This window comes from Sinocyclocheilus rhinocerous, unplaced genomic scaffold (assembly GCF_001515625.1).
Source record: "Sinocyclocheilus rhinocerous isolate Xijiao unplaced genomic scaffold, SAMN03320098_v1.1 scaffold449, whole genome shotgun sequence".
NCBI lineage: Eukaryota > Metazoa > Chordata > Actinopteri > Cypriniformes > Cyprinidae > Sinocyclocheilus > Sinocyclocheilus rhinocerous.
This window is the reverse complement of record NW_015652285.1, coordinates 223282-249788: the sequence shown is the minus strand read 5'-3', so window position 1 is coordinate 249788 and position 26507 is coordinate 223282. Positions and strand designations below refer to the sequence as shown.

The following is a 26507-nucleotide window of genomic DNA, read 5'->3' as shown; positions in this document are numbered from 1 at the left end:
ATCCGATACTGGAGCGAGTCATGAAAACATGTGAAGTACACTTGTGTTATGAATTTTTTGGTTATCTTTTAACGGATTATTATTATTTTACATAAAGTAAGTAAGAAGATATTTGGCTATTTTAAATACAATTGTTTAACGTATCATAATGCTCATGTCACGGTTGATCATATATGTGTCCTATTAGAATTCATGCTACCCTGCAGTTTTTGTCAATACTCTGCGAAAATGACAGGTTTGTGACCAGTGTTGTGACCAACTTTTCTTCTTAGGGAGCACACTATGAAGGCGCTTCCACCTGAGACTGTGCGTCTGCTGTGCAGCTCTCAGGTTATAACATCTGTCCTGAATGTTGTCAAAGAACTGGTTGAAAATTCACTTGATGCTGGTTCCTCAAGCCTTGAAGTTAAACTGGTAAATGCACGTTGTATCAACAAACATACTGACCAGTATTAGGACACTTATAAATGTATTCATGTCATTGAATTAGACAACAAAATATTAAACCGTTGGCATTTCCTTTAAAGAAATTGCACTTTTAAAAAACATTTCACAAAATGAAGGATGACACCTGTGTGAACCTGAGGTGATCTGACTTCTTCATATATCCATATCCACTAAAATCTACATTTAGACCAGAAATATTTTTCAGAAATAAGCTCTAGCATCCTTAGTTTGCAGATGAAACTTTGATATCAAATCCAAAGTGTCCAAATATTGTCGGGGCCACTCTTAATAGCTGTGCTGAATCTGTGTTCATGTTCCCTTGTGATCAGGAGAATTATGGATTGGATCGCATTGAAGTCAGAGACAATGGTTCTGGAATCAAAGCTATTGATGTTCCTGTGATGGCAGTAAAACACTACACGTCTAAAATCTCCTGCCACGAAGACCTGGAGCGCCTAGAGACTTATGGCTTCAGAGGAGAAGCTCTGGCATCCATATGTGCCATATCAGAGGTTACGTCTCGCTAATTCATGTTTGATTTTATTGCTTGAGTGATGCACAATATAAAAATCGTGGCGTATTGTGGCTGAAATATAAAACATACTAAAATAATCACTAGCAGGTATTTGAAATCAATTCAGGCAGGACTACATTATAATGTAAAGTATGAAAAAAAAATACATTTTTGAAATCTGATAAGGATTATGTTAAATTAAAGGTAAATTAAAATAATTTTAATGATTTAAATGTAAGTACAAATAATTAGTGGTATTAAAGAAGAACTCGTGAGTGCTAGATGGTGGAAAATGTACAAATAGGCGGAAATTGTTTGCACAATTATTGAATATCCAGTATTTGCCACTGATAAATAAAAAACGCTAATATTGGCAGATAACTACAATGGTACCAAAATATTGTGCATCACCACTGAGTCCATGAGAATCGTTTTTATCATTGAATTACAAAGGTTGAAAAATGTTTCCTCTGTAATTGACCTTTTCTTCACCTACCAGGTGGTCATTACTACTAAAACCGCAGATGATGATTTTAGCCTTCAGTATTCAGTTGATCACAATGGACAGATCGTCTCACAAAAGCCATCACACCTTGCCGAGGGTAGGTGTCTGTTAATGCATTTTTTTTAATACTCTTGATTTATGGGAACAGACTGCTTCTAACAGACATTTTTTCCCTCAGGCACCACTGTGTGTGCAGCAAATCTGTTCAGGAACCTCCCTGTCAGACGGCAGTATTATTCCAACTCTAAGAAATGCAAAGAGGAACTGAAGAGGGTCCAGAACTTACTCATGGCCTATGCTGTTGTTAAGCCTGAGTTAAGGATCACATTGAGCCACAACAGGGTATGTTATGTTTGTCTTATGGTTTTGACTGTGCAACTACAATGTCTTTGAACAAGAATAGTGGTCAACCGAGGCGTGTTGCCCAAAAGTCTGAGAACACTTGAAAAATGTGGGATTAAACCTGGAGATATATCAATACTTTTAGGATTGCAGACCATTTTTAAATAGAATATGTCATAATGGATAAAATGAACCTTACACACTTTTGTCTTAAATTACAAGTTGTTGGAAAGATCAAGTATTAAGTTTTGGGTTTGTGAGACTTTTTAACGTTTTTTAAAAGAAGTCTTTGCTCAAAAATACAGTGAAACAATGATATGGTGAAATAATTGTACAATTTAAAATGACTGTTTCTATTGTAATATATTTTAAAATGTAATTTATTCCTTTGTTGGCAAAGCTGAATTTTCAGAAGCCATTAATTCAGTCTTCAGTGTCACATGATCCTTCAGAGATCATTATAATATGTTGATATGATGCTCAGTTTAATGTAATTAATTAATTAATTATCATTCTTTTTTATCAATGTTATGTATTTTTGTAGAAACCGAAATACATTTTTTTCAGGATTTTTTTTGATGAATAGAATGTTCGAAACGGCAGCATTTATTTGAAATAGAAATATTTTGTAACATTATAAATGTCTTCACTGTCACTTTTTCTCAATTTAATGAAACCTTGCTAAATAAAAGCCTTAATTTCTTAAAATACAAAGACTTACTGACCTCAAACTTTTGAACGGAAGTGTATATTTGACCACAAGGTGGCGTCACACATCAACAAATACTGTGGTATTACTCTCTAAGGGTTTTACCCACATTCAGTGACATTTAACCATCACAGGGCATGATATCAGTTGTGCTAATACTGTTCGGCTATCGTTAATTAGAACTTATGTAACTTGTTTATTGCTGTGGTTTCTCACTACTACATTGACTCCTGCATTAAATCCTGATATTATTCAGCAAAGATGATAAAAGACATTTTAGCATGCTCTTCCAGTTAACAGATGCATAGATGTAATAGAATGATGTTTATTTAATTGTTTCAAGGTCACAACCAATTTAAGTCCTGTAGGAAAACTCTTGAAGTTGCCCATGCAGAAAAATCCTTCATTTGATAATAAGTGCATGTTATGATGACAGCCTGGATATTTCCAGCATTTAGACATGCTTTAGACATGCTGAACTGTCATCAATTAGAGCGTAACCCGGGAAAGTGGACATTTTGCTTGCTTCTCGTCAAAAAATGAGCATTGCAACCGAATCTCACACTGCCACATGATCCTAAAGTAACAAGCTAAGTGGTATAAGTTCTCTGAGTGTTTTCGCAAGTCCAGTAACAGCCTGGCCTCATGATAGCATACGTATCTGGCCTTGCTCGATGAGACTTCGTGTACCTTTCATTAAATTCATATCATTCAGGTTGTAGATCATCGGGGGAGGGCCATACACTCATTTCATGCCATCAGCACTTCCAGGCATATCTCGTATCACAAACTTTGCACTTCGCCCTGCATTGGGTTTCATGACTTCTCAAAAAGCTGTTTACTAGTCTGATCTCTTTACAGTCACCAAATTGTATATTTCATAGCAGAGATGTGTGCTGCGGACCGAATGCTTTCAGAAATCAACACCTTGGATATATATACTTTCATGTGGAAGTGCCAACGACAGGCAAACGCATGAGTGTGAAAATATATGTGTAACTGCGCTCCTCACGTTGAAATGACATTTGTGCAAGTAGCGTGTTTGCTTGATGCTGCCAGATGGTATAAAATCTTCATGAAAAGTAATGAAAAGTTGGCAAGATCTATCCATGCAGTCGATTTTGTAATATCCAAACATTCCCCAAAGTATAATTGTTTATTGTGAAGACTTGATTGGTGGCTAATGGCTGTTTGTGAGCATGCAATCCCACAGGTGGTCTTATTTTAGGATGACCGAAAAATAACTTGACCTGTTTTATCGTGTTGTTACAGGCTGTGGTCTGGCAGAAATCCAGGGTGTCGGATCACCGAACTGCCCTCATGGCCGTGCTCGGAGCGGCCTCCGTAGCCAACATGCTCCCCATCCAGCATCACCAGGAGCAACCAGAGGTCAGTGAAGCACTGAGAAAACACGGGCATATTTATCGTTTTCAGCATGAGCAGTAGGGTTCCACAGATGCACCAGCTCTGGGGCTGCCGTGACGGTTTGCGATAGGAAACTGTTTTTTCCACAGAATGTTTTCAGAAAGGAGTGTGCTTCAAGGTTCAAACAATCGGGGTTCATTTAGATTGCATGTGTCTTGAACTGACTTTAAACGTCCCTGCACTTCTGTCAGGTTGCTAAACCCAAAGATTCGTGTAACAACTTAATTCCGAACGGCTTTCCTCTCCCTGGAGAGCTGTTTCTCTTTTTCCTGGTTGTGCATTCCGCAGCGATGACTTTTTGCATGAATGACTCAGCATTCTTACCCAGATTATACCTTATATAAAGCCTTTTAATTTTCAGCATAGGATTCAAATGTCTAGCTAAATTGGTCTGTATACATAGATACTGTGGCCCTGAAGTGTATATGGACACTTTTGGAGACATCATCACACATAAAAATGTTTGAATGTCATTGCATAGATGTCAAAATATCAAACCAATGGGCATCTGCAAACAAAATTTGAAGTCAGTTCTCCTCGAGCTCACACAGGTGTCGTAGCAGAGTGACTACAGATGTAGTTCATTATATTCACTACTGTTTAATAATGAGAAACTGTCCAAATTCTTTGTCTTCACTTTGAACAATTAATATATTGTTGCATAATTTTAAAATGAACAAACGTTTTGTTTTTGTGTGAGAAGTGGTACTTATGCTATTATTATTTTTTTTATAAATGCCACTATGTTTGATATGCTGTTAGCTTTGAAAAATTTTGAAAAATAAATATATTTTTACATAATTTGTAACCTAAAAATCTTTTTTGTTTGTGCCTGAAAAGTGTATTTGTGCTATTATTTCTTTAAAATAAATGCCTCTTTGGTTTGATATTTTGTTATCTAATGCAACTACCTTCATACATTTTAAGGGTGACTTAAGTATCCAAATGCTTTCTGCCTTAACTTTGAAAAAATAAATCTATTCTTACTTAATTTTTAACCTAACATTTTTTTTTGTCTAAAAAGTATATTTGTGCTGTTATTTCATTAAAATAAATGCCTCTTTGGTTAGATATTTTGTTATCTAATGCAACTACCTTCATTCATTTTAACTGTGACTAAAGTGTCCAAATACATTTTTAGCACTCTGCAAATTTTTCAGAGTTAAAATTGTGTTATTTGAATCATGTAGGCTATAGAATTCCACATACTGAAAGGCTATGTGTCTTTGCGAGACCCAGTGCGGCGTTTAGTTGCAGCGGTCAGTGACGGATCACGTTACAGTGTCAGCAGTGCACCTATGCACCAAATGTGGCAAACTTTGCGACAAATGCAGCAGTGAATTAAAGGAGCCTTCAGGGACTGCAATGTATGTGATGAAAGGGCCTCAGAGGGACGTAACCTGCCTGTGTTGGCCAGAGGCCACTGCTCTGGCACGGATTTAATACACTGCTACAAAAACGAGCAAGCATTTGTTCAAGCAGATATGTGTTATATAGTATTATGAATTGGTAAAAAACTGTAATCTTGATTTAGTCCAGTTTAGTGACATTTCTCTCACTCACAAAGACACACACATGAAGATTTAATATGTGCTGCAGCAGTAGAGTATCTGTGATGCATGCATGTTTTCTGCAGGTGTAACGTGCTCACTGCCTGCGGTGCTCCTCGACACATCCTGCTTGACTAATCTTGAGCATTTTTGGGTCACTCTTATTATGCAGTATATTTTCAAGTATGTTCCCATCATTAATGTATTGGATGGTAATCATAAAAGGTGAAAATCATATTAGTTGTTTTATTTTAATAAAAATTTTTTTTTTAGAATTTTAAATAATTTTACTACTTAGATTTGTTTGGGTATCGCCATTTCTGCCATGTCACTGGGTGCTTTGCACTTTTAAACAGAAAATTCCAGCTATTTCTTAATTTTTCCATTTCTCTAATCAATATAAAATGTAACTTATCATCATTATTATTATTGGTAATCAATTTCACATTATTTTCCATCATTAATGGATTGGATATATTAAACTCACAATTTTAAAACATGGAATATAAAAATGGAATCTTGTCATTTTTTTGTTCTTGGGTGCTATGCACCTTTAAGATGAAATATTGACTATTTTATTAAGATTTAAGAAATAATCTTGGTATTTTATATTTTCCCCTTTTATCTAATCAAAATATTTCAAACAAAACATCTTTATTTTAGAATAAATTTGAAATCTTTGATAATAAAATTATGATGCTTAAGTATTGAGGACAATCAAATACTGTATATTATTATTTTATTAATATTGGTAATCAATTAGTAAATATTTTTTGTGCTCAGCTTTACTATCCCCTATCTAACAAAAGTGAGTTCCTTGAAATCAGTAAGGAAGTGGGTCATTTTGGGGGGGAAATCAACTGCACCCAAACATCAGTAAGCGTTAGAAATGGGTTTGATGAATTCTGAAATGTTTTGTGGTATTAGTTGGTTTGTCACACTGTAAAACATCCCATCCTGTTGGAAAAAATGACAAAAATCTGTATTAAAGTAACTTGACGTTGATACTCTCATGCAAGCTAACTCTCAAAAGCTCTTTATTTTCATCCTGTTAGGCATTCTGTCCATTTACTGTTGTGTAAATATTCAGGCCTATAATTAATAAAGCTGAAGTGCCTGATGTTGACCAGGGCATATGTATGAAAGTATTTATTTATTTATTTTAAAATACAAATTTAAATTACAACACATGCTTATTAATTAAAAAATGTATTTATAAGATAGCAGAACAGGAATGACCCATGTACCTTTCTTTCTTCTGGTCACTTTTTCCTCCCTTCAAATGAACCATTTGACCTTTTCTACTTACGTCAGCATAACACTCTCTTATCTCCCCTTCTTTCAGCTAAAGGCTCTCCTATCGCAGAATCTGCCTCTCGTTCTATAATTATCTCCCTGTTACGCAGAACTGTATAGGTCATACAGTGCATGCATGACATGGTGATTCTAATTCAGACATTTGGCCTGATTTCATCGCTGCCCTGTTGGAGAGGATGCTATTGTTGGTGCACACATGGTGTCCTATTTTGATATGTGAGGCTGATGAAGAATGCACACTGCTAGCATTGTCTAAATTTGCTGGCTCACTTACGTGTAATTTAGTCATGCTAAGTGTCCTCTTACAGAACATGCATTTAGTAGAGCGCTGCGTTTTGTATAGAGTCCCTGCTTGCGTTTTGCATTCGTGTAGGAATAATTCTCTGTAGACACACTTCAGTGTTTGGCTCGAGCTGACCTTGGCAGCTCGCTCCTCTCCTGCTGAACATATAGCAGAACACATTGCGTATACAGCTATACTCGAAGATGGTTTTCACTGAGTCTTGCCAATGTTCTGTAAAGCCACGTGCCAGATGAGAATGCATCTTTGCTCACCATTTATTAGTTGTAAGTCATCCTAGCATTCTAGGAATCGGTGGGTTTTACCAGGAGTTAATTTAGGGCCTTGAGAGGAGGATCTGTTGGAGTAATCAGTCATTAGGTGCACACTCATCATCAGTTCGAGCCCATGCCAAGACCATTGCTAACCCTTCACCCCACCCCTCACCACTTTTACATGTGAAGCCATTTGCAGATTGCAGTGGTGCTTTTGATTTTTCATAAACCTCAGTAGCAAACAGTGTCATGCATTTCACATTTTGAATCATAATCTTGCATAATCTCAGAAATTCTGAGAATGGGCACACAGTTGTTGAGTTTTATTAAGCTTAAATGTACAGCCAGTTTTTTTTTTTTTTTTTTTTTACACAATGGCAGTTGTTTAAAAATGTTAACAATTTAATCACACACCTTTTGAAATTTTTCTAATGTTATTTGCAATTAATTGCTTAACGTGATTTATTGTGCCTAACATTAAAACTTATAATCGTGAATAGCCACATATACATTACTGTTGAAAAGTTTGGGGTCATTAAGATTTTGTTGTTGCTTTCTTTGCTTTTCATAGAAATAAATACTTTTATACAGCAAGCATGCATTAAGTAATGTAACCAAAAAAATTATATTTCAAATAAATGCTGTTCTTTTTAACTTTTTATTATTCAAAGAATACTGAAAAAATGTATTGCGGTTTCCACAAAAACATTAAGCAGCACAATTGTTTTTAATATTGATAATAATAAGAATAAATGTTTAATGAGCACTAAATTAGCATATTAAAATGATTTCTGAACGATCTTGTGACACTGAAGACTGGAGTAATGATGCTGAAAATTCAGTTTTGCTGTTACAGGAATAAATCACATTTTAAAATAAATTAAAATATAAAACAGGTATTTTAAAATGTAAAAATATTTCACAGTATTACTGTTTTTACTGTATCAATTAAACAAATGTTTTGTTTAACCAACTTGAACTACTTTAACTTGTTTTAGTCTTGTTGTATGGACCTGAACTAATTGCGTGGAAAAGTTTTCCTTAATTTAGTTAAGTTAACTGAACAGGTTATTTTTTTGAGCGTATGATGAGCCAATCCGCTTCAGTCCCGACTTGCATTGAAAGAGTGACTTGAGTCATATCAGAATATTGTAGAAACTTGGAGGTGTTCATGTTTTTGCTCTCAAATGTGTTTTGCAACCTTTTTATTATTAGAATATCTAATATATTTTTGCATTATATAGTTGCAATCAAAAGTGCTTTCTATCAGTCTTCTCAAAGTGCTGGAATGGTTACAGGTATTCTGAGTGAGAATGGAACATGAAGCGGGTTTGCAGTTTTTGTGCTGTGGCCGAGATCCTTCTGCCGTGGAAGAGTCCAGAATAATAACCTCCATTCAGTGCACAAAACAGAAAGGACTGGGCCACCTACGCCACCGTAATTGACAAATGTGGCAAAGTGTACAGAACATAAGTGTTGATTGTGAAAGTCACAATACCCCTGATGATCAAGTTTGTCAGACTCCAATTAAATATCCTCTTGCCAGCCAACTGCTGTGCTAGTTAATTCCAAATGGTGAGCTCAAGCATCACAATCTAGCCCTAGATCACTGATTAATTTGGAGCCATTTCTCATCCCGCCACTTCGCCGGTGCTGCATTTAGCCAACAGAAACACTGCAAATTTTAGCATGGCCACTTCATAGTTAGGAGATGACAAATGGGTTCTGATAGCACAGTGAAGTCTTAATTGGTTACTGCAAAGCGGGCTGAAGGCCAGCAGTGTGTCATTTTGTTTGTTTTGGAAAAAGTTCATAGAAGCCTCAATGTGCCCTGACAGTTAATGAGTATGGTTTGTGGCAGAGAGGAAAAATAAAGAAAAACTACACTAGATTTAACATGGAAATCTAGCTTCTTAATACACGTTTAAATAAATGTGGATATATGACTCTTTTGGTATGCAGTCATGGCTTGAAAGTGATATTCACAGAAGTCTTATGTTTGTACAGATTGGCATCGATGGATTCTTTCCCAAACCGGGCTCAGATTTTAATTCCACCAGCTCCTCTTCGCCTGATAAAACATTCATCTTTGTTAATAGTCGACCTGTGCATCACAAAGAAATACTTAAGGTAAAGGAACTGCCATATACCCTCAATACTAATTTACCTACATTTATTTGCAGTGTTTGTAAATATAGGAATTTTTCTGTAAAATGAAATGTCCTTGACTAGCTGTAAAAATGAGATATCCCAAACCTTCAACATTCATCCATACATTCAATTATTTATAATTATGTTCAGGCCTACATGAAATTTACACTATGGTTCAAAAGTTTGGAGTCAGTAGGTTTTTTTCTTTAAGAAAAAAATTAAGACTTATTCAGCAAAGATGCATCAACTGTATTAATCATTAATAATAAGAAGAAATATTTATTGAGCACCAAATCAGCTGAAAATTCTAAGTTGCATTCAAAGGAATAAATTACACTTAAAATTAAACAGAAAACCGTTATTTTAATTTGTAATAATATTTCACAATATTACTGTTTTCACTGTATTTTTGATCAAATAAATCCAGCCTTGGTGAGCATAAGTGACTTTTTTCAAAAACATTTTAAAAAAATCTTACTGACCCTGAATGGTAGGGTTCATGAACATTTCTGGTTAATGTAGTTTTTTTTTTTATAAATCTCCGAAATAAAATTATTTCAATTTCTTAATTCCAAGGGTTATATCTGACATGCAGTAATTATGAACAACTGGAAAAGTCATAGAAATTAATTGGTCAAAAACTGCCTCTTGGGTGTTTGTTCATCAAAACTTTTGGCATAATTTGTTTATGCTTGCAGCTGCCAAAAAAAAGTGTACTACTCACAGCTCTGTTTAATAAATTTGCCCATGTTTAAAGCAATTCTGTGGATTTTCCTATAGATCAGTGCAGAAAATACTGATTAAAACATAGATTTTGTCTGGGCCTAGTTCTATTCTTATCAAATGATTTCTTATTATTTATGATTGTATTGTACTCACAATATTCTTGTGAATGCACATTTACCCTGCAGCTTATCAAGCAATACTACACCAGTGCTCAGTCTAATAAAGAATCTGCAAACCGCCGCTATCCCATTTTAATGATGAACATCACCATACCCGCCTCGACTGTGGACGTTAACCTGACACCTGATAAAACTGAAGTGATGCTACAGAACAAGGTACAAAAAGTTCAGACTTTCTTTCCTATGTTTTTACTTTATGGAAAACTTTGTTCCCTTCATGACAATGTTCCTTAATTCAAACTTTAACAATGTTTAACAGGAAGGAGTCCTGTTGGCGGTGGAGACTATGTTAATCTCCTTGTACGGGTACTCTATTGGCGATGATGATCTCAAAGCAGGAGGAAATCGCCCTGGCATTAGTTCTGTAGATGTACCTGAACACACTAATGTAGTAATGCCTACACCAACCACAGATATTAGTTTGGACGATCCAGAATTACTTGAGAATTCTCGCCCAAATGAAGATAAACAAGACGGGGAGCTATCCTTGAGCAACACTGCAAACACCAGCTCCTCTTCGATTTCAGAGGATTGGGTGATCAACAGAAGCTCAAATGATTTTGACAGTATTAGTTCCTCATTACCTGCTGACGATGTTGTAATGAACTCTACATCTGATCTAAACTGTAACTCCCCAAAGGCGTCTAAGAGTGACAGTGGCCCAGGTCAGGAGATTGAAATATCTGCTGAGAGTTGGAGCACGGGCAAGGCCTTCTCAAATCAAATCACCCGAGAATGCCTAGAAACTGTGAAACTCCATGTCCCGAAAGCACATGAAGACCTCGGAGGGAGTACGAGGTCCAGCCCGACCAAGAGGCCTTCTAACGTCATTATGGAGAAAATGGCCAAGCTGACAGCCTATGAGCTGATCAGCAACCGCTCCGTGCGTCAGCCCTCGTCTGCCTTTTCGCTGTTTGAGCAAGACACTAGATCGCAGGTCCTCCAGGTGAACCCAAGAGCCAGTCCTCAGGATGTCACAAGTGCTGTGAAAGAGAGATGGGAAAGCCTCGGGGAGGAAGACCGCAAGAAGTAAGTTTCCAGATTTCACTCTAGAAGACACAGTTTCCAGTTGTTGTGATTCACTCTCTGTGTGTAGCAAGAGAAAAATAGATCTGCCACTAGCATGTGTAAAATATGGATTGGAAAATCTGCCTGGCCTGGTCATGTTGCTACCTGAAGGAAGAATTGATGAAGTGTTTGTATTTTCCAGAAAACTGTGTTTGATTACTTGGTTTGATGGTCAATAGGCCTGTTTTCCATTGTAAAAGAGGTATTCCATTTTTTTTCCAAAGAATGCCACATTCTTTCAGTTCCTTCAGGTGCCAGAAGATTCCAGTTCATTCTATACCAGATGATATCTGACTAATTTATTGGTTGTTTATGAGCCCAATGAATACTCGGGTTGGATATATGGATCTGTCTTTTTTATCACTCTAGACTGTCAGTCAAATGTTCGGACACCTACTAATTTTTTTTTTTATTATTGCTCTTGTCCACATTTTAGAATGATAGTCATCAAACTATGAAATAGCACAAATGGAAGTATGGGAAATATTTAGTGACGAAAAAGGTTAACCATGTTACCTAGATTCATTCCAGCTCTGCACAGTCTAGACATGAGGTGCATCCTGGGATACTTTTTAAACTGTTCTAAAGGAGTTCCCATGTGCGTTGGACACTCTGATCTAAGTCATCTGTTTAAAAAATGCTAATTAAACGGATTCTCTGCATTGGGTTCATTCTTATGTTTTTAAATAAATGAGGCCAGATAGACGCATAAAAAAGGGCTCAGCATACATTACCATTCAAAAGTTTCAGAAAGACTTTTTTGTCTCTTATGCTCACCAAGGCTGTATTTATTTTATCAGAAATAATGTAAAAACAGTATTGTGAAATTTGATTACTATTTACAATACCTGTTTTCTATTTTAAATAAATATTAATATAATTTATTCCTGTAATGGCAAAGCTGAATTTTCAGCAGCATTACTCCAGTCTTCAGTGTCACATGATCCTTTAGAAATCATTCTAATATGCGGATTTGGTGCTCAAGAAACATTTCTTGTTATTATCAGTGTTGAAAACAGACTGCTTAATTTTTTTGTGATTCATTTTTCCAGGATTTTTTGATGAGTAGAAAGTTCAAAAGAACATTTGTTTGAAGTAGAAATATTGTTTAACAAATCTTTTCTGCCTCTTTTGAACAATTTAATGCATCCTTGCTGACAGAAGTTTACATTTATTCAAATAAATAAAAAAATCTTACTAACCCTAAACCTTTGAATGGTATTGTACATGGAACTCTTTTAGTACAGTTTAGTACTGTATATCATAGGTCAAAGAACGGATTATACAGGTCAAAGGTCAGGTCAAATTCTAGAACGCATTTGATTGGACAAAAATCTATTGTGCAAGATGAGTCATCAAGATTTTGCCCAGATGAGAAACACCGTGTCTGCACCGGATGCAAGTGGCGCGACACGACAAAAGACAATAGAACCCATTATAATCAGTGATGCTGTCTAAACTGGATGTGGCGCGATGCGACACGACAAATCCCTGACAGTAAACTGATGTCTTGTTCTATTTCTGACATACTGACACAAAGTACAAATTATTTGCAACAGACGATTTGTCACGTCCAGTGTAGACAGACTGTCGCGTCCGGTGTAGACACGGTGAAAGACTATAAATGTGGCTATATCTGTTAAAAGTGAATTTTGTCAAGTACACTAGCATATAGATGACCTCAAAGCAACTTAAAGTTATGCAACTCAAATTTAGGTCTTTTTAATTCTAAGATCTTTGTCATTTCCTAACTTCAGATTAAGAGCAAAGTACATCAGAAATACTGTTATCACAGTATCACAAAAAGAGGATATCCCCTCCCAGAAAACACTTTAAATCACAGCATGCCAAGTCAGCATAATTAAATGAATGGAAAGTGTATCTCAGCATTGTTAGTGGCACTTATGTAACACATGGAAAAAGACATCTGAATCCTGTTGCACATTACTGCCGTCTTAAAGATGAAATAGGCCTTATCAAGTAACACGCACTTCTGAGAGTTATATTTACATGGATGCATGTAACATGGGTCCATCACATATGGGCATGCTGAGCTAAAGGGTCAGAGATTGTTGACATGGATGTTTGGGGGAGGGAGTACCATGCTTGTTATATTTTGGTTGCAGTGGTCTGATGCAGCAATAAAATGCCTGGCGCTGATCCAGGGACTCTATATGAACTTGGTTTACATCCAAAGTGCCCACACCAAGGGAACATTGCTTTCTTATTGAACGGTTTATGTGCGTTTGATCCTCATTATGAATTCCAGGCTGAAAATGCAAACCGTGCTCCCTAAATGGCTTTCATCATGTATGCGAGTGTCCATTGAGGTCCATTTCAGGAGGCGAGAGAGGATGGCGCCTTCATTTTCTGTGTGCTGTTTCCACACTCGTCCTCTCATTGGAGATATTCTGGTCGGCTACTTGATGTGCATGGCAGTGATATTTTAGTATTGTTGATATACTAGTTTTTCTTAATATTTTGAATTATTATTTTTTCACTTGAATTTTAGCTGAAGTTTTAATCATTTTGTTGTTATTTTGACATTTATATATATATGTGTATATATATAGATAGATAGATAGATATATTTAAATATTTCCATATAGATTTGTATTCATTTTTTTTTTGTTTGAGTTTTTTTAGTACTTCAAGTTAAAATTAACGAAAATATTGTTTTGGCAACCAACTTAAATAACTTTGTAACTAGCATGTGTTTTTAATGTTTTAGCTAAGTTTAGTTTAGTTTAGTTAATGTGTATTTTACCAGTAGCCACAAAAATGTTTTTATGGTTTTAGTTTTAGTTAAAGATATTAACCTTGGTGCACAGTCTTAATTATGGCTACATTTTGTCTTTCTGTGATGAGATTTGAGGCCATAACATTTGGACACCCCATGAAATCAAAATGAGAGTTTTGAATCCTTTAGTGGATGAGTTTACTCAAAATCAGCTGATATACACTAAATTTACAATCATTCTCTTCTGGAAAAACAGGCTAATGTTGATGACTCATCCTGCACAACACAGGCTATTTGTCCAATCAAATGCTGTGTAGAATGAAAATGTCCCTGTTGTGTGACACTGCCTGTGTCTGAAATCTCATACTCTCTGAGTTGGTACTTCTTTTGAATAAGTAATTACATTGGAATCATTAGAAAATTATGTTCTGTATAGTATGAATGTGAGTAGTATGAATGTAATCCAGACATACTACGAGCGTCCTGTTGTCATTGTCATGTGACCTATGAACGTCATTTGCGTCGCTTCACTGCCATCCACAAATCATCTCCCATGGCCTCATGGGATAGTGAAGTGTCCTTCAGATACACACTTCAGAATTTGGGAAGAAATAGTAGGTCATCGGGTACTCACTGTTTTATGAAACATGTGAATACGAACATACTGCTATGTTTACATACCGTTTTTCACATAGTATATAGTAGGAAAGTATGTGATTTTGGACGCAGCCACTGATTAGCATAAAGCACAGGGTTTTTCAACTCTGGCCTTAAGGTCCACTTTCCTGTAGAGTTCAGCTCCAACATTGATCAAACTCACCTGCCTGTAACTTTCTAGTAATCCTGAAGACCTTGATCAGCTTGTTCAGGTTTATTTGATTAGGGTTGGAGCTGAACACTGCAGGAAAGTGGGCCTTGAGGGCCAGAGTTGAGAACCCCTGATGTAGCAAATCATGGTTCATGTGCCTTAATTAAAGCCTATTGGTAAATGAATGCAAAGATATTAAGCTAAGTTATAAATTGTAGTCATAATAAATTATTGAAGATTTTTTAACTTAAGTATTATAATCGGAATGTTCTGTGGTTTCAGTCCTATTTTATACGTAGCTCACAAAACTGTGCCCTTTCCGATGGAAATCCTAGTATATCAGGTTAATTCTTTTTCACTTTAATTAAAGATAATGGAACCTCAAGTTAAATTATTATTATTATTATTTGTTCTTATATGGGGTCCTGGTGCTGCAGGTATATTCTGGCAGTGCTGATGGTAAAATCTATTTTATGTTTGCATTAAAAAAATGTAATGGAATGAATTATATGTTGATTCAATGAAAAATATTTCACTTTGCTGCACAGACACAGCTACTTTTATATGGCCATCAATTGAGAAATTTGATTTAGTGGCAAAACGATGTGGGTTTTTGAAAGAAGTCTCACCGAAAAGTGCTCACCAAGGCTGCATTTATTTGATCAAAAATACAAGAACAGTAAAATTGTGAAGTATTATCACAATTTAATTTATGTAATTTACGATGTAATTTATTCCTGTGATGGCAGAGCTAAATTTTCAGCAGCCATTACTCCAATCTTAAATGTCACATCTTTTGTAACATTATACATATACTGTCACTTTTAATCACTTTAATGCATCCTTGCTGAAAAAAAAAAAATCTAATTGACCCCAAACGTTTGAACACTAGTGCATACACAAGTCACAATAAGTGTCTGTGGTGCTGGTCAAATGTCTTGAAAAATAATGTGCCATTTTTAGTAGCTTTTTCCTATTTTTTGTATATGTAAATGTCAACCACAATGTCTGTTTATACATTTTCACTGTGTTCAAAATGCAAGCTTAAGTCCAAAAGCCCTCAGGTCAAGAACTCATTTCAGTGTACATGGCAGGGGATACCCTCAAGCTTCAACCTTCTGCTCCATTATGAAATCATTTATCTCCCCCATTGGCCTCCTACTGCTTTTCTCTTGCATTCAGCACATTTCATGCCTTCGTCTTCATTGGTCTGGTTTTATCAGCATTTGCAAGTTGATTTGCATCTTTTTCTTGCACCCGAGCTTTATGCTCCGAAACCATACAGTGCGTTTGAAATTGTGCCCGGTCTATTGTACAGTAGCAAGCTCTGTGCAATGGCACAGCTGTTAATTGGCAAGCCCATCGAGAAACTTCAAGTGGAGGCTCAGGTCTGCGTGTTTTTACAGGCCTTCTCCTCCCTCCCTCGCTGCTCTCCGACCCCATCTGGTCACAGGTAGCAGATGTTTTTTTATCTCGCCTGTTTCTGCACATTTTCTACACTCTGATTTACAGCAGTCCACTTAGAATCACTAGAGCAAATTAAATCAAGGTTTCTTGTGTGAATTGAGGATATTTAATTAGTCACAACTTCTGACCTCTTTGCTAAAACTCATTCTTACCCAGCCTGCAAATTAATGGACCAAAAGCAGTGTTTCAAACCATCTGTCTTCTTTTTTGTATTTTTTTATCTTTATTATTACTATTTTCCATGTATTAGTATAACAATGAAGTAATACAAACAAAACTGGAAGTAAGGGAAGAAACCTAGAAATGATTATTTTTTTAAATTATAAGTTTAAACAAATGATCTTATATCTTATATAGAATCTTATATTTTAGTTTCTTCAAAGTAGCCATACTGTTGCATTGGTTGCATTCTGGGACACTTTTTTTTAAACAATATTGAATTTTTTTTATTTTAATAATTAAAAAATATATATTAATAGTTGGATCATTATTAATGAGAAAATAAAAAAAATACATTTGAATTTTGTGAAGAAATTCACTTTGTCTACAAAACCATGTGTCAAGCCAGTGTTATTAAATTTTCCTTTCATTTTAATTTTAAAGTTTTAGTAATTTTGTTGTATATTTTGTCATTTTTATTATTATTTTTTAAATATGCCTCCTGTATGTAGTTTTTTATATATTTATTTTTTTAATTTCAGTTTTAGTTTTACTCAACTAAATGAAAATGAGAAATGTTGCTTTGGCAACTGCGTGAAATAAAGTAAGTTTAAGTTTTTATGTTATTTTATGTCAGGTAATGTTTATTTCAGTCTTCTGCTTTTTACCCAGCCTAATTTAGTTTTGAGTTAATTATAAGAACCCTTCTTCAAACATTTAAGCGTATGCCTAAATAAAAGTGTTTTTAAGATCATGAGAAACATAAATTTAGTCCAAAATGTTGATCAAGTGTTTATCAACTACTCCTCACAAAGTGTTATTTCCAAAACACATTCGAACAGTTACACAAAGGAAATACAAAATGTACAACTAGGACTGTAACAAATACATGTTCTTCTATCACATCCCATCTTAGGTATGAAAGCAAGGCAGAAAAGTCTCTGAACGCCTACAGCCTTCAAAGGAAGAGGGCAGCGGAGGGAGGTGGCCAGTGCGGAGAGGGCAAGAAGCAGATGAGTGCCAAGTCTTCATTGAACAAAGCTCAAGGCGTGAAGCGCAAGGCCCCCCTCGCCAACCAGCAGGCCCTGGACAAACTCTTCTCCTCTCAGCCCTCGAGTAAGAGGAGCCCTGCCAAGCTCTCCAAACCCCTCCCGTTCAGTATTGCAACCCTCAAGCAGAGTCTTAACCTCCTCTCCTACCAGAACAGCTCAAGTGCGCAGGGCCTCAGGCTTGTAAACCGCTTGGCTTCTCACGGTGCCTGGGTCGTTTTATGCGGCAGAAAGCTCATGTTGTTGAACCCGTTTCGAGTGGAGGAGGCCTTGCTGTTTAAAAGACTTCTGAAGAATAATATACTTCCAACCGTGAGGCTGCAGACCCCTGTACCACTGACAGATGGGTAGCCTATCTCTTTTTCTCACCTAATGATGACATTCTGGATGTGTATAATCTGTAATGTAATTTTAAAACATAAAAAAAAGGTCAAATTAATGATTTCAGTATGCATAAATGCATTAATTTGGAATTACAATATAGGAGTAATAGCTGTATTGATACACTCTATTCTAAATTCTCTTTAATATTTATATTTGCATATTAACATACACTTCTTTTCCCAGGGTGCTTGGTGGGCCAGAGTACATGGATGTTCTTGTGAACATGGAGAAAGACAGTCCCTGCTTTAATGGAGACGTCTGCTTTACTGATCCTAGGCTTGTGGCAAATGGTTTTGAGATTAGGATGATTCCAGGTAACACTCAGAGATGTTTAAATTCATTTGAAATATTTAAATTCGAAAAAAAAGCAAAGTTGAACTAAAAATGAACATTCTGTCGTCATTTACTACTACTTCTACTGAAAACACAAAAGAACATGTTTTAAAGAATGTTGGTTACCAAAGCAGCGTTTCAAGAGTGTTGTTGTACAGTCCATATTTTTTATTATTAATATTATTAAAAAAAAATTTTGGTCAACGTCTTTTTTATTATAATTTTGGTAATACATACAAAGACTCCCATCCACACAAAACAAGTTTTTATATAATTGCAATTTAAAAATAACATTTTTTTTTTTCATATTTTTAATTGTAGTGTGTTATGGTTTTCACAAAAATATTAAGCAGCACAAATGTTTTCAACATAATAATAAGAAATGTTACCTGAGCACCAAATCAGCATATTTGAATGACTTCTGAAGGATCGTGTGAGACCGAAATAACAGCTGCTAAAAAATTCAACTTTGCCATCACAAGAATAAATTACATTTTAAAATATATTAAAATAGAAAACAGTTTTAAATTTGAAATAGTCACAATGTGACTGTTTTTACTGTATTTTTGATCAAATAAATACAGCCTTGGTGAGCATAAGAGACTTCTTTTAAAATCATTAAAAAATCTTAATTATTCCAAGCTTTTCACCAGTAGTATTCAAAATATATCATTTTTTAGTCAAAATATCTTCTTTTATGTTCTATTTAATTAGTGATAGACTGATATATTGTGCCGTATTTTGCCAGATGTTTGATAAACGGTTTCAGTTTCCTTTTTTTTTTTTGCAAGTTTTAGATAAATATTCTGAAATGTAAGTGTTCATTTCAGCAATTTTGTGCAAATCTAATTTGCAGTCATTATATCATATTATGTATATATTAGCATTGTATCAGCTCGACTTCCACTCCAACATTCAAAACAATCTGCTCCCCCTGGCAAAACATACAAATTTACATTCAACTTATTTCATAAGGCTAGCAAACTCTAGAAAAAAAGGAACGGTCTGTATATCAGCACTCTTGAAACGCCGTTCAGCCAATCCATCATACCTGTTTTATAAAAACAACTCTAAGAGTTATAATCATGTAAAAAAAAAACTATGTTTGACACTACACAATCCAATTGTTTTATTTGATTTGGACTTGCTGCTCCTGCTCCACAGACACGGTTTGTTTGGGTGCTTTGGAGCCTGTCACCAAGTTTAAACAATTGTCTACATTTCACTTTTCCATTACATATGCATCCCTGGACTTATGCAATTTGCAAAAGGTCTCATTTTAAATGGAGTGAACTACTTCTTTATAGGCATTGGAAAATATCATTCAACTTCCAATATATGATGATAATGCTTAATTTGTAGTTTTTAATAACTTTTAATATCCATGCAATTACCTTAGAGACGTTAATTCCCGCTGTGCCGAGTGATGAAGTCATTGTTTATACAAATTGCTTAAGTGGAAAGCGTTGTGTCAGCACTTCTTTTTCCCTACACAGCTCGGTGTGGGCACATGTATAATATGAAATTGGCTTGATTTTAAGGAATCGGTCCACTTCCTGTATGACTCAGCCTTGGGTTTTTGAGATGGTCATTATGTGCGTTCACTTGAATTTGCTGCCCACCATCCCTCCTCATGCTTAACATGTGCTATGGAGTGGGAGAGATTCTGAATTACTTCTACACATGTGTTCCCCCCCCCCCACCCAGGTTTCTCTTGAGAAAATGTGCCTTTATTAATTCAAGGGTCATGCTGTTTAAAGGTCTCTAGGATTGTCCAATTTGATTTAACAAATGTTGGACCCACTGGACATCATTAATGCCACAGTTCACAAATTGTTTTGAAATGTCAAATATAACGGCTTGAATAACAGGATTACAGTCAATTATTTCTGACAGAATTGCTTGTGTCTGATTAGTGAAGAATGAAAGTAATGTGTTTGCTTTAAATGTTTTTTAAGTAAGCGATGAGGTACAATAGCCACTTGAGCCATGGCATCATGTGCCTCATTGATTTCATACGGTGCTTAGTAAATCCCTGTGTTCTTAATTCACAAACTATTAGTTTTTAGTGTTTTATGTATTTATTCGAGAAAAAAAAAGACAGTTCATAAAATCAAGACATTTAGGAGTTTTCAGATTTTCAAAGTAACATTAATATAAACTATTGTTCAAAAGTTTGGAGAAGTCTCTTATGCTCATGGTATGGTAGTATAAATAAAACGTACAAAATAATAAACATAAAATTACTCCTTCCATGACATTTATGGAAATGTGATATAATTTAAACAACCAATACTGTCACACGTATTATTGCATCCTTGCTGAATAAAATTTTAATTAAAATTAAAAATAAAAGTTTTAAATTGATGGTAGGGCATAGGTATGTATTAAAGAAATAAACTAATTTATATGCATAAAAGCACAGGATCTATTGTTACGGTGACATGCAAAGTGCTTTTCAATCAAATTTCTCTTAAAGGTTATTTTTCCATTAATCTGTCCCTTTAAGTTAAGCTTGATAATGACTAAAGTCAAGCAGAATCAATCAAATATCTAATATCCAACACTGAAAAATTAAAAATGAGCAAATAACAGATGTGTTAATAATTATATAATGTGCAAACACTTTTCCAGGTTTAGAATGAGCTTATTTTGTAATGTTGTCCTCTCTCTAAGGAGGCTGCCATCTTAGTCCTCATTTGACCTTATTTTGCCTGTTGTTATGGAATGCACTTAAGACTTCCCCCTCAGCCCTGTTCCTGTAAGTGTCGTGTTGGCACTGGTAAGGGTCATCATGGCCGAAGCTGGCTCGCTGCCTGAGCTTTTGCCAGCATGGTAGATTTGCACTAAAGTGTGGTGCTGTGGAGAAAAATTGCCCTTTACAAAAGGGAATCGTTTCTGAGCCAACTTCCAGGGATTTGGCAAAAACATGCACCAGATTCCTAGCCCTTTCGAAACCCCAAAGTATTAAACTTTGGCACAAAACTCACCCCGCACTGTTTGTCCTACAAATATGAATCATACCTCAAATGTTCAGCTTGTTGAGGAGAAGTGTTCTATTATATTTGCAAATGATAAAATTTACACCTGCCAGCTAATAAAATTGCAGATAATAAAATGACTAAAACTCAAGCTGAAAAATAAGGCCACAGTAAACAGAAATATTACAAATATAAAATAAAATATAAAAAAGAGAAGAAAGCACAAAATTACTGAAACTTAAAAATTTAAATGAAAGCAGAAAATATAAAAATAGGAATAAATGCTACAATAGTATATAAATAATACTACAATAACACTGGTGTGAATGTGGGTTAATTTGACTTGGCCTATAGTAAGAAACCTAGCAATCCCCCAAAACACCCTAGCAACCACTTAGCAATGCCCTAGTGAAATAAATAATACAAATTTAGTACTTGCAATGGGAAAGTCACTTTTGGAGTGTCTAGTCAATAGTCATATTACCAAAAATATAATTTTGTAAGCATGGCAGATCAAGTCAGATTCGGAATGGCTTCATCTCTTTTTAAAGTGCATAGGGAAGGAGAAAATGTTTTGTCTGTGCTTCCTTGATGACCTTTCCATACATTTCACCTCTTCATTGAGATGCATCTAGGGAAAAGCAATCATCTTTAAATCATCTGTTGAAAACCTCCTCCACCTTGGTTTTTCTTTCCAGTCCACAAAGACTAATAATAGCGTAATTTGGTGCAATGCCCGCCTGACTTGGTTTCCAACCAGCGTGTAAATCACAATATTTATTTATTATTTTTTCCTGGAGAATGTTGTACTAGGGAGTTTATTAATCCTTGCTTGTTGCTTATCTTGGCCAGGTTCCTCATCTTCTGAGAGGCATGTTGAAGTGACGGGCATGGCCGACTGCATGCCTTTCTTCGGGATAGGAGACCTGAGGGAGATTCTGCAGGCTATAAAGGTCCAGGATGCAAAAACCGTGGAGCAATGTAGACCTCTCAAAGTCTCAAACTACCTAGAGGTGAGAGATGCTCTTTGGGGCATTCTTTTCAATTATCCATTTTTTATTTGCCATCACAGTATCAAAATATGAGCACATTTAGAGAGTTTAATGAAATAATGAAAATTAGCTGAAAATGTACTCACCCTCAGGCCATCCAAGGAGCAGATTTGGAGAAATGCAGCAGTACACTTGCTCACCGATGGATCATTTGCAGTGAATGGGTGCCGTCAGAATGAGAGTCCAAACAGCTGATAAATACATCACAATAATCCACAAGTAATGGACAAGACTCCAGTCCATCTTGTGAAGCAAAAAAAGCTGCATGTTTTTAAGAGACAAATTCATCATCAAACTTGGAACTTTTGCTTCCTGCTAGAAATAATACTCCTCTATCCATAATATTGCTTTCTCCAGTGAAAAAGTCATCTAGTTTGAATAAGGAGAGACAAATGCCCAGATCAAGAACAGACAAAAGCAGTTCTAAAGAAATATGGTTGTGGATTTTGATGTGAGGACAACAGGGGATGGACTTTTCCACTGAAGGCAGCATTATTATGGATTAAGGACTTGAATTTTGGCCAGAAGTGACGGTTTAAAGTTAAAAAGCGAAATCAAACACGCAGCTTTACACTTCACAAGATATCCATTTATGGACTGGAGTCGTGTGGATTATTGTGATGTTTTTATCAGCTGTTTGGACTCTCATTCTGACGGCACCCATTCACTGCAGATGATGACCTGAGGGTGAGCACATTTTCAACAAATTTTAATTTTTGGATGAACTATTTCATTAATAATATTAGACTGGAGTTAGTATCTTTTTAGCTTTCTTTTTGCTTTAAAAACTCTCTTTTACCCACTTTTTCTTTCAGAGTGAAGCTGTGAGACTAGCTAGACAGTTACCTCTGAACCTCTCCAGAGCTGATGTTACAAACACACTTTACCGAATGAAACGGGAACTTGAAGAAGATAGTCGGGTCTGCATTCACGGACGACCATTTTTTCACGATCTGGTTACTGTTCCTGAAACTGAGCAGGAAGCTCTGTAAATCATGGCTAATTCTTGCTAAGGATTTCAAGGACTTCGTTATAAGACCAAATTGGTACACTAACATTTATTCTACCATATAGTAGTATGAAAGCTGTCATGTTGAATAATTACCTTGTCTTGTTGAATTACAGTTTTCATTCATGATTTGATGTATAAATACTTATCAAACTGGATTCTGGGTGTTTAATCAAGATGCCTATGTATTACGCAGGTGGTTTCAACCCAGAAAGTCGTGCAAGATCTATGCACACAAATCACCATTTTATCTCTCATAACATCATATGCAAATAAAATAGCCGTAATTATAATGCATTAAATAGCTACTTCAGTCCAGAAATGACAGTGATGGGTCATGAGTAATGTTACTTTTTATGAACGATTTTATGAGGGTAAAGATTAAGACACATTAAGATTTTGAAACCACTTTTCAATGATGTTAATTAATGTATTTTCTTTTCTGTCTTAATTTATTGTGGGAAAATTAGGCATTACTGTTAATGAAGGAAAGGACAAGTGCTCGGCTTTAAAAGTTTGCCTTGTTGACTTCTGATTAGAAAAGAAAACAAGCCAGAACTACTGACCCCACAGCAGATGCCAGTGAACCACAAAATTGAATGCAGTGTGGTTGTAAATTCACTGTCCCCCAAAAATCAGCACCTTAAATGCTGATCATGAAAGTCGGTGCTAGGGACCCATAAAGCCAAAAGAGATGGGCTCTGGGGTTTGCCGAAAAGTGTGCAGTCACAGTCAGGGACCTCCAATTACCAGCTGAAAATAAGGCTCAGATGCTGTGAAGTTTTAACAGTTGCTCCCCTGTAGCCATATGGTTTGTGGTTTTTCAGTGTTTGATCAGTTCCACGAACTGCATTTTAACCTCTGGGGACCCAGTAATTCATTTTCGTCCTCTATAGAGGACATGAGTCCACAATTTTTAGTCTTAATTTTTAGTTTTTAAAGAAATTAATACCTTTATTAAGCAGGGTGTGGATCAAAAGTGACAGTAAAGACTTAATATTACAAAAGATTTCTCTTTCAAATAAATGCTGTTCTTTTCAACTTTCTATTCATCAAAGAATCATGAACAAATGCATCATGGTTATTTTAAAGTATAATAAAATAGAAAACAGTTCTTTAAAATTATAATATTTCATAATATTTTTAACTGTATTTTTGTATGTGATGCAACCATGGTCAACATAAGAAATTGAAATGCAGCCTTGGTGAACACAAGAAACTTCTTTCAAAAACATAAAAAAAATATTTTAATAATAATAATAATAAAAAATGAATGGTAGTGTCTCTAGTAAAAAAAAACAACACATCTGAAGAAACTTAAGGAGGTGAACTGGTGCTTTCAAGCTTAAAGATGCACCATAAAGTATTGTGAGGAACAGGATTAAGTAATTATTCACTGAAATTTGAAAACATGAAAGGATGAAAAGTTTGATGAATCTTTCTGTTTTTGAGTCAAATCTTTTTTGAATGAATTGGTTGATCCATTTGATTAAGTCTGAATGATTGAATCCTTAATCCGATTGATCTGGTTCTTGAGTCCAACTCACTGACTCAATGTGGTTGCAGCAGTTAACAGCTCACAAAGCCATCATATTCATTCAGAATATCCCACCTGATGCTTGCAGTCCCTTTGGGGTCCACAGTGTCACTGCATTGGTTTCTCAGTGATTCTCGTCCAGCATTAACGGTGGCGCCAAGTGGTTGGTTTTAGGAGCCTGGAAATATTAGACGTAATTAACGGAGCTATTAAGTTCAGCCTCTAATGCAGAGCTAAATTACTCTGATGCATGTCCTCATGCAGCCATAATTTTGCCAATCAGCTGCTGTAAAGCAATTACCTTGCACTGCTTAACTCAGGGACTCAAGAAACATGTGCTCCGTGTTAAATATAACTGCTGTGAAAACATGTTAGTCTTTATTGTCATTTAAGCTCTTAAAAGCCTTTTGAAACAGTTAAGGTTAAACTGGACCCAAAACATCTGGGATTTTTTCATTTAAACCCAGAAATAGGATTCTAGAAAAAGGTTTTGAATTTTATAAAATAATAAAAAATTAAATATGGTATATTATATGCTATATTGAAGATTTTCTGCTAATTGATAGATTTTTATTATTATTATTATTATTTTTCAGGTATTATAGGCCCCTTTGCAATTGACCAATGCATGCTGAGTGAGCACAAGTTTTTAAGCATGACGTTATTTTTTGTGGCCTACACATTGTCTCAGCAAATTTTGCTCAGTCATGCACTACTCCATGTTTCCGTTTGTTAAATCAAAACAGGTGGGTGTGGTGCTGGGTTCATTTCTCTGGCCTTTCTCAATCCTCATCACTGAACTAAAAATAGCTCGGAGTAGATGCACGTAGCATGTGTCGTTTCATTTTGGACCTGATTAACGTGCAAAGTTACTGTACGCAAAGCCAGATAGGGGCACAAACAGGGAGCATTGGGCAACACCATCAAAATAACCCATGTTATCCGACAGGCTCGGTTTTTCACACCACAGTGCAGTATGCAAACCTGTTGCATCTGTATTCTGAAGGAAACTGATTTTTGGCCTAAAACCAATAACAGCTGGTAAAATGAATCAAGCATGACCTTTTTAACTGAGTGTTCACATGCTCTTGATCAGACTGATATTCATATCCAAAGCATATATCACCAATTCAATCTACCATCCTGGCTGTTTCGAGAGAGCAGGCACACATATTCCCAGCTTTAATGCAAGTCTCAAACAAGGGTCAGTGAGAAATGAGGCCCCTGAGTGCTGCCTCACCTCTCCCCTGCTTTTAGAATTTGCACCCTGTGGCTATGCAAGAGCGAGTGCTGAAGTCGCAGCACAGGGCCGTGAAAACTAAAACGTGTGCTGTGGTTTGACCTTTCCCTATGTTAAATACAATATTATCATAAGACGTGCTATCGAGTTGCAGTGCTTTGCATGATCAGATTCACTGCCACGTGGGCTCTGCACTCAGGTTCAGCACATGTGAGCTCATTAGAGTGCTGTAGCATGCCAACTGGTATATACAAAACATT

The 26507-nt window shown here is 35.8% G+C and overlaps 1 protein-coding gene across 1 annotated transcript; it reads left to right on the top strand.

Moving 5' to 3' along the window:
• On the top strand, nucleotides 1-23628 carry LOC107714373 (PMS1 protein homolog 1-like). The gene is made up of 13 exons (XM_016520196.1): nucleotides 1-96; nucleotides 273-414; nucleotides 777-959; nucleotides 1461-1563; nucleotides 1645-1808; nucleotides 3790-3906; nucleotides 9372-9494; nucleotides 10427-10576; nucleotides 10680-11449; nucleotides 17579-18058; nucleotides 18279-18409; nucleotides 22262-22422; nucleotides 23277-23628. Exons 2-13 carry the CDS (start codon nucleotides 283-285, stop codon nucleotides 23451-23453), a joined length of 2691 nt encoding a protein of 896 aa, XP_016375682.1. The 5' UTR covers nucleotides 1-96; nucleotides 273-282; the 3' UTR covers nucleotides 23454-23628.
• Nucleotides 23629-26507: the final 2879 nt, after the last annotated feature.

What these genes read in the sequence shown, in the direction of transcription:
- LOC107714373 (XM_016520196.1), top strand. Translation starts at nt 283, where the DNA reads ATGAAGGCGCTTCCACCTGAGACTGTGCGTCTGCTGTGCAGCTCTCAG. An exon ending in TCACATTGAGCCACAACAGG is followed by an intron (nt 1,809 to 3,789) that starts GTATGTTATGTT and finishes GTGTTGTTACAG; the next exon opens with GCTGTGGTCTGGCAGAAATC. An exon ending in ATCACCAGGAGCAACCAGAG is followed by an intron (nt 3,907 to 9,371) that starts GTCAGTGAAGCA and finishes ATGTTTGTACAG; the next exon opens with ATTGGCATCGATGGATTCTT.